The 8,963-nt window shown below is 40.7% G+C and overlaps 1 protein-coding gene across 2 annotated transcripts in view; it reads left to right on the top strand.

The window, feature by feature from the left end:
• Positions 1–390: 390 nt before the first annotated feature.
• RAVER2 (ribonucleoprotein, PTB binding 2) overlaps positions 391–8,963 on the top strand; it is a 116,969-nt gene continuing 108,396 nt past the window's right edge. For both annotated transcript variants that reach the window (XM_061184077.1, XM_061184076.1), the window contains exon 1: positions 391–639. In XM_061184077.1, coding sequence (XP_061040060.1) covers positions 391–639 — 249 coding nt within the window. The remainder of the gene's footprint in view (positions 640–8,963) is intronic.

Here is an 8,963-nt window from a genome sequence, read left to right as displayed (position 1 = left end):
GGAAGCCGGTGCCAAAGGGCCGCATCCCCAGAGCCCAAACCTGGGCTTTCGCTAGGGCCTTGCAGGGAGGGGAGCTAGCCCGCCCGCCCGCGCCGGCACAGGTGTCCGGGTGGCGGCGCCGAGGCCTCCGGGGGCGGGGCGGGCTCGCCGGTGTGTGGGGCCCGGGGGCCCGAGGGGGAGGCTCCCGCGAGGTGGTTCTGGGCTCCTCCTCGGCGCTCAGGTTTCCTCTTCCCGCCCGCCGGCTGCTGGCTGCGGCGCCGCCTCCCTCCCCCTCCCCCTACCCCCTCCGCGGCCTCGGCCCGCCTCGCCCCCGCCCGGGCCTCCTCCGGCTCTCTCTCTCCCTTCCCCTCGAGCCTCCGAGGAGCCCGCAGCCGCGGGGCGCCCGGGAAGATGGCGGCGGCGGCGGCGGGAGCCGGCGGCGAGGGGGGCGCGGGCCTGGGCGACGTGGCGGGGCCCGAGCCGGGGTCGGGGCCGCGCGGGCCGGACCCCTCCGCCGAGGCGCGCAAAGACGCCCGGGGCCCGGCGCCCGCCGCCGTGCACCCGGAGGAGGTCGCCGCGCGGCTGCAGCGGATGCGCCGGGAGCTGAGCAACCGCAGGAAAATCCTGGTGAAAAACCTGCCCCAGGACAGCAACTGCCAGGTGTGGGGACGGGCTGCGAGGCGACGCGTCCCGGGGGCTACGGGTCAGGAGCTTTAGAGGGAAGCTGCCCACGTCCCCCCACCCCGGTGTCCAGGCTGGTGCCCGGCGCCTGGGGGCGGTCTGGGGGAGGAGGGGGTCGTGCAGAGTTACGAGAACGGTCCTTGGCTTTTGCAGAGCCCCCCGGGTTTGTGAGTTCGCGGTCACCCCGCGAAGGAGGCACATTAGGAAACTGAGGCTCGGAGAGGCGAATGGGCTTGTCCAAGGTCACGGGAATCTGGAGCGCTGTCTCTAAGTCCGGCTGGTTCCTTCCTTCCCCTGATGGCCCAGGGTGGTGTACTGGGGGAAGGGGTCGGGGAAGTAAGTGAAGGAGAGCGGAGGTGAGCTGCGGAGCACAGCTTGGGGGTGGGGGACGTCTTCGGGAGCACCCTGAGACTGGCGCAGGGTCCCGCTGGGGTCCTTGCGACTTGGGTGTGCCCTGGGGGGCGGGGTCACGGGAGAGCTGGGAGTGAGTTTTGCTGTTGCAGGAGCACTTGACCAAGTTTGTATGAAACAACTCTGTCCCCTCAGTTTGCTAAGACCCTGGAATAGAGAGGTTATCGCTGCGGTTTGGGGAGCCTTGCAGCCGTCTTCCCCCTGCCGAGTACTGGAGGATTTGTCCCTCAGTGACTCCGAGGAGGCTTAAAGATAGGCTACGCTGTGTCTTTGATCCAGATTAACTGTTGCTTTAAGCTCTGCATCTATTTGACTTTTTTTTTTTTTTTTCTCCTCGATTACCAAAGTTACGTGCTCATTGTAGGAAAGCTAGAAAACACAAAGAAGCGCAAAGGGAGGAATAGAAATCACCTGTAGTTTTGATACTTAAAGATAACCACGGTTAACGTGGAGTATTATCTTTTCCTGTGCGTATGTATTTTACCAAAAAAAAAAAAAAATCGAATTTCTTTGACTATTAAGGGTTTCTTGTCTAGATGTTCACGTATCTTTCACATTTAATTGGAATTTCTATATTTTGTGGGGATGGGGAGGGTGATCTGTCCTGGTGGTTGCAGATTTGGGGCACTTCGTGTAGTTCCTTCTGTAGTGGGATGCATGGAATTGCAGGGGAGCTGCCTGTTGATAACTGCAGCGGTTCTTCCATTAGATCCGTTAAGTATTGAGACCAATGCCTCATTACTATGTAATTAGACCTTACATAGTCACTCACAATAAATGTGAGCATGTAACCTTATAACCCATATGCATGAAGGGCCATTTTGTTTCAAAAGCAATGTAAAAAAGTCTCTGTCAGTGTTTGTACATCTCATCCCTCTTTCAACTCTTTCCATGGTTGTCCACTTCCCCTCAGGCAGGGGATGTTTTGTAATGCTATAAGGACACCTGCAATGGACTGATTTCATAGAAGCAACTTTCCCGTGCCCACGCAAGTATAGGACAGCAAGTGAGCACAGAAAGAGGGAGGCTTGGAAAAGGCAGATGGAATTAAAAAAAAAAATTGAAGAAATAGCAACTATGTGTGTAGATCATCTGGAAGAGAGGTGGAGAAGTGTCCTAATTTCCTTTGTAGAATGTCAACTATTTTTGTTATCACATTTCTTTGCATTAATTTTCAAAATATTTGGACCAAAAAATTTAGATAGTTCTGTCTGTTCTTCCTTTGGTGTTGGTATCTTTCTCATCTCCCTTCTCAAGAGACTTGAAAAAATATATTAAAGAGTCTAATAAAAGGAACAGTTAATTACCTGTTGTTAGTGATGGAGAGAGTTTTTATGAGAATTACACTGATTTGTATTTTTGAGATTTCTTTCTCTGTTATGAATTTATGTTTCGCCTAAATTTTAGGATTTTTCTGTAAGGTAGCAAGCATAAACTATCAAATAAAATTGGTTTAAGATCTTTATGTCTAGATGAGTCTTTTACTGCCAAGTAGAGTATCTTAAATTTTTATGCCATGCTTTTTGAGAGCTGAAGAGTTTCATCTATATGCAAAAAATAAATAAAAGTTGTTAGGACCTAGAGACTAGTTTCCAGACTTGTCCTAGCCTTTGTTTTTTTCTATGATGATTTCCATAACAAAATATTATTTTAAATATTTCTGATAATGTAGTTTTAAAATTTAAACAGATCAGTGTTTGATTACAGATAACATTTGTTTGAGTAGTGTTTTTCTTTCTTCTATTGTCTTGAGTGCTTGTACCTTTCCTAAGTTTTCTGATCACAATCATATTATAAATATCAATGGTCTGTGTTACACAAATAAGTAGAATAGACCGAAGCTAATTTCTAAAAGCAATTAAAAGACACTCTTTTCTTCAGATTATTTAAACTAAGAGTTGCTATTTTTATTAGTCCAATAAAATTAACATTTACTTGATCTACTTCTCAAGTTGTAATATTTTCTTGAATATGTTCTGCTAGGATTTTTTGTTTGTTTTATCTTTTATTTACCTTAACAGTTATAATTCTGTTTTTACCTAGTGGCTGCATTTTACTGTCAACTTACTAGTGAAGAATTAAGTTTAATCTTATTTTGTATCTTTTAGCCAGTATCAGCTGGATAAACTCTTATTTCCTCCTTACGAAATGACTAACATGGTAAAAAAAAAAAAAAAGTTACTACTTTTTGTTCAGTTTCTAAGTAATCAGATATTTTAAATACCCAAGTTCTTGTTCTTTTCTAGAAGAGTCTGTGTTCATTCATTTATTCTGGAATATCACATTAAGGATCAAAGTCATTCCTAACTCTGGTTCTCAAACTGTATAGTTATGTTTCTAGAAAAGCTATGTTGATGATTGATCATTAGGAGCCCAATAATTTTTTCTTAACATTTTTAAAACATGGGTATTTTCTTTATTAAACATAGTTTTCATAAGTCTTACTCATATTTTGTTTAATTTTTGGTATAACAGCATATACCAAATAGCATCCCACAACTTTACACTTCCTATGATTAGAAGGCACATGAAAGGTATTATTATTTTTTTTTTAACATCTTTATTGGAGTAGAATTGCTTTACAGTGGTGTGTTAGTTTCTGCTGTATAACAAAATGAATCAGCTAAACATATACATATATCCCCATATCTCCTCCCTCTTGCGTCTCCCTCCTACCCTCCCTATCCCACCCCTCTAGGTGGTCACAAAGCACCTTAGCTGATCTCCCTGTGCTATGTGGCTGCTTCCCACCAGCTATCTATTTTACATTTGATGGTGTATATATGTCCATGCCACTCTCTCATGAAGGTATTATTTTTAAGTGGGAGCTTTTAAGGGTTCAAATGTCAAATACCTTACAGTAGTAGAAATACTAACTCTAAAAAAATGAACGCCTTTATACTAATAAGTTCTCAAAAGAATAGTTACGTGCCGTCAGTCAGACGCTGTCAGGTGATCATCGTATGCTTTCTGGAGTCCTCCCAGCCCTCTGTGTTCTCATAGCTTCAACTCTGGTTCATATCCTTTTCATCTCTTGCACAGTTACAACCTTTCTGCTTGTCACTTACCCTCATTATTGTGCTGTCTCTTATTTTTTAGCCCATCCTGCTTACTGTTTCCCTGAGAGAGCTTCCCAAAGCACAAATCTGATATCACTCCCCTATTCAAAACAAGACAAAACAACAACAACAAAAATCTTTGGCTCCACATTCCCAGCACTGTTTCTCAAACTTTCCCTCAAATTCTCCCTCATTTGTCTCTTCTCAGATTGTAAGGAATAGTGAACCTGAATTAGCCTACGGCAAGAGTGAAATTGCTTTGAAGCTTCATGTTCTGTCTGAAAAATTCACATTAATTTTATGTTCTAGGAAAATTGGATTTAATATAAAAACAGTGGCAAACTCATTTAACTTCCCTCCAAATTTTTTACATAAACTTGACACTTATGGAAGATGCACCACAATTATCCTATGATTTTCCATACTCCTGTGTTACCGTGGAGTACTCAGACCTCACTTGAGAAGCATGACATACTAGAATAGAATTCTAAGACTCTAGGCTTTTTGTGACTTGGCCCCTGCCTACATTTCTAGTCTCATTTTTTATTGGTTCTACATTGGATTCTACTCTCATTTTTTAAAGCTACCTCCATCCCTGAGTACTTCGTGCCACTGTGATTTGGTATTTATGTCTTTGTTAGTGTTTTGGAATGTTATTATAGTGATTAATTTATCATGAATAATAGTTATAATAATTATTAGAATTATTTATAGTGAATAATAACAACGCTGTGAACACTGGTTCTTATTCAGTGTAGCCATTGTGTATATGTGTGTGTCTATATGTGTGAATAGTCTTTTGCAACTCTGTCTTTAGAATTTTGATTAGTTAAGGTAATGCACTAATATGTGGTTTTTAATTGTATTTCTATAAATTGTTTATATTTTATGGTTAACCTGATTCTGTTTCAGTAGCATGGTTACTGGGGTTTCAAAATGGAGAAATAGTGGCATTTATTTACTATATTGTTTGAGTTCACTCAGTTGTTTTCTTACATATCGTATGCATGTACCTGTATTTTGTTTTTGTTGTATTTATTTTAAAATCTGAAAGAGATTTTATTGTGTAATTAGAAGAAAATGTGAAGTGCTTAGGGCTAAATAGAAGAGACATTCTATTGTCTCACTTTGGGTATTATTAACTTTCATTTCAAAGTACTCTATTAGGGTAGTTAGTTGAGAAGCTTGATGGTTAATTCATAGAGGCCCATTTGAAAGCATAGCACTTTTTAGAATAACAAACCACCAAATGTAGGAAACTCTGGTTGATTTTCTTTTTAAAATCTGTTTATTCCCATTTTTCTTTTATGTTATTCAAAAACCAATAGAATTTTCTCACATGCTTTGTGTTCTTTAACTGTGGGATTTAAAAATATACATGATTTGTTTTCTCTAACAGTATATTCAGTAATTATTGCCTCTTTTTAAACTGACAGTACTGGGATGTCTTTGCATTATGAAATCATTCTTTTTCTTATTGAGAATGTCATTTTGCTTACTTCCAAAAGTTACTTTTCTTAGTGTAGTAGTTTGTACTACTTAAAAGTTATCTATTATGTTTTCTTTTTTAGTGTAGTTAATCAGAATTGACTTACGGGTTCTATGTCTTTTCTGTGTATTTTATTATCCTATTCCCAGTGTAACAAGAACACTGAAAGCTGCTAAAGCAATATATTTCTACATTTCTGGGACACCACTGGCTCAGTGAATTTCTAGTCTTGGCAGAAATTCTTAAAAAAGTGTTTCAGCAATGCTTGTTCTTGCTCTGAAAACACATTTGAGAAGAGGAGTATTTTGTGGTTTGCATCACAATGCTGAGTGTTAAGCAGTCCAAAGACGTCTCCCTACCTTATAGCCAGTGGCCCTTAGGGTCTCCAGGGCTCATCTCCCATCTGTGGGCTTAAAAAGCTTTATGCTTAGCTCTGCTTAGCCCAGCTGAAACAGGCTGATGAAAGAATGTTAAAACATAAATAAAGAAAACAAAATCACCTATAAATTTAAATATCTATAATTGCTTATTAGAAACCCTGGCTCTGTTTTTACTTTGTTTGCTTAAGAGGCAGTCGCCTCAGTCTAAGGTGATAGTGTGCACTGAGGGGTACTGAGTGAGAAGTGGGGACATCAGACCACCTAGAACACTTGTCTGTATTAGCTGTTTTGGCTCACGATTATCTGCAGAGGATTGTCTTTGGTTGCTATACTGAATATCTTCCATTTGTTCCTCCAGACCTTTCTCCACCCTTCTTACCTGCTTTGTGTCCTCGGAGGCTGACTGTACTGTGAAAAGCACTGACAGTGCTCTCTTATTCTCTGGTTTCTGATTGCATTTGGCCAGAGCCACTGGTGGGAGATCAAAGGGCAGAGGAGAGAGAGATTGGGGCATTTATTCACCCAGCTCCATCTCTATGAGGTTACTGTGGCTTGGCTGTTTCCTCTTTCAAAGGTCACAGTTTCTTTCCAATGGAACCCTCCATGCAACTAAGCTCTCTGGGTTGTTGTAATCATTCCCCTTGCCTTATTAGGCCTAGGGGTTGTAGGGGACTGACTGTTGCTAACCGTGGGCTTTCTGTAAACTTTTGTAGATAGTCTCTTTAAAAAATTCTCTCCAATTACTTAGTCTTTGAGTGTGCCATCTGTTTCTTGCTGAGACCCTGATGCTGTTGCCTACTCAGTCTCCGTTCTTCCTCTTGTCTTTCCTAGTAGCACCCAGATTTTCCTTTGGGGACCTACCCTCCATTATTTAGGGACTGCATGGTTTGAGTGGGTTTGCCTTCTGTCCCTATCTGTAGAAGTGACATAAACCAACAAACAGAATTCTTCTCTTTTGCCATTGGAATTGGTTAAAGGATGGGCAATAACCTGGGTGTAAGCCAGTCAGCACATGGTAGTCCCTTCCTTGGCCATAGTGATTATTTCAGCCTAGTATAATAAAGAAGCTTAGGACTTTGGTTGTTGAGGTAATTCTTTCTTCCCATGGGATATGAATGCAGAGACACATTGCTCAGATTGTAGCTGACATTCTGAGGACAGAGCAGACATCCAAAGGAGGATTGACCTGAAAAGAAAGGAAGAAGGGAAGGAAGAAAGGAAGGAAGGAAGGAAGGAAGAAAGAAAGAAAAGAAAAATAGAGGCTGAGCTAGAGCCCTGATCAAACTATATCTGAAGCTTGACCTACCTTTGCATTTCTTAGTTATGCAAGACCCTAACTTCCCTTTATTTTTCATTTATTTCAAGTTGGGTCTTATGTTATTACCAACCAGTACTCTCCTAAATAATACAGAATTTTAATTAAAAAAACATGAAATCTTATTGTTGAAAAGGATGGTAGAAGACATTTTATCCAACCCTTTTGCTTAATACATGAATACAATTTACAGAGTACTAAACACATGGTTTCTAGCACATTTTTAACACCTTTAGTTTCAAAGAAATAACTGTTTTGTAAGGTATCCTACTCCATCTTCAGACAGCTTTTGTTATAAATGTCTTATTTATATTAAATATGTAAAATTTATTTCCCTGAAATTTTGATTTCTTGATCCAACTTCTCCCCTCTAGTAGCATAGAGAAATTATGGTATTCTCTTTTTTAACTTATAACTTCACCTCCTTCAAACCACTAGATTTAGGACATGAGTCTGAGTTTCCTCACCATCTTGTTTATTTTTCTCTGAACGCATACCACTATCATTTTGTCATTGCATCTCTTAAAATGTGGTGCCCCAAATCGAGTATGGTAGTCTAGTTGAGATCTCCTTGTAATCCCTCAGCCAGAGCAAATTCTCTTTTCTCTGGATTTCTATAATAACAATAATAACCTTTGTTTATTAGATGCCTACTGTTGCCAGGCACTGAGCTTCATTTACATTATATTTAATCCTTTTTTCAAGGCTGTGAGATCAGATTTTTTTATTCTCGTTTTATTGATAGGGAAACACAGATGCAAAATTAATGTCAAGCAATTTGCCCAAAGTCATTCAGCTTATTAGTAGTAGAGTGGAGAAAAGCTAACGTCTTTTTTATTCCGAAGTTTATATTCTTATCCCACACTGTATTATGATTGTAATTCCCCTGCATACACTCTATATTGTGTTTCAAAGGACAGGGATTATGTAATATTTACCTTTGTGTCACCAGTGTTTAACCTAGAACCTGACACATTGTTCCAAGGGAAGTTTAAAACAGAAGGAGATGACCCACCTATTTGTTCTAAAATGCTATACTTCTGTTAATGTGTCTGACACATGGCAGGCTTTCAGGATTAGTTTGTAAGATGAACAGATTTTGCATTCTAAGACTGTGTTAGCTTTTTAGGCAGTGAACTCCATTCACATATAATTATTCTATCAGTCAACTGTTTATTGCATGTGAGTAAGTTGAAAGCTATAAACCCTCTCTCCAGAAAAGTTCTAATGTTCATAGGCACACAAAAATTTGCATGTAATTTCAAGGGGTTGTGGATCTCTTGTAATTTACCCCTGATCTCACTCTGGGAGATTTTAGACCTAAACTGAGAAGCGCCTTTCCACGCCAGTGTAATTTTGATTATGTGTTTGGGACTTCACCTGAGTATGGACCATTTGAACAGGTCCAAATCTGCTTCTTGAGAAGAGTTTTCAGCAGAAACTTCTGTGGGCCACATTTATGCATATGTGGGATGATCCTCTCTCTGGGCAAGAAAATAAATCAGACTTCTTAATTTTTTTTCTAAGAAAGTCACCTATGTCACTTTACGTTTGATGTAAAAGCTCATTGTTCTCTGGTCACCCAGTATTACCAACACTTTACCTATTGTGCCTGACACAGAGTGGATGTACAGAATTTTTTTTCTTAG

Source organism: Eubalaena glacialis, chromosome 3 (assembly GCF_028564815.1).
Source record: "Eubalaena glacialis isolate mEubGla1 chromosome 3, mEubGla1.1.hap2.+ XY, whole genome shotgun sequence".
Classification (NCBI taxonomy): domain Eukaryota; kingdom Metazoa; phylum Chordata; class Mammalia; order Artiodactyla; family Balaenidae; genus Eubalaena; species Eubalaena glacialis.
The sequence above is the reverse complement of the archived record's forward strand: the minus strand, read 5'-3'. Positions and strand labels throughout refer to the sequence as shown.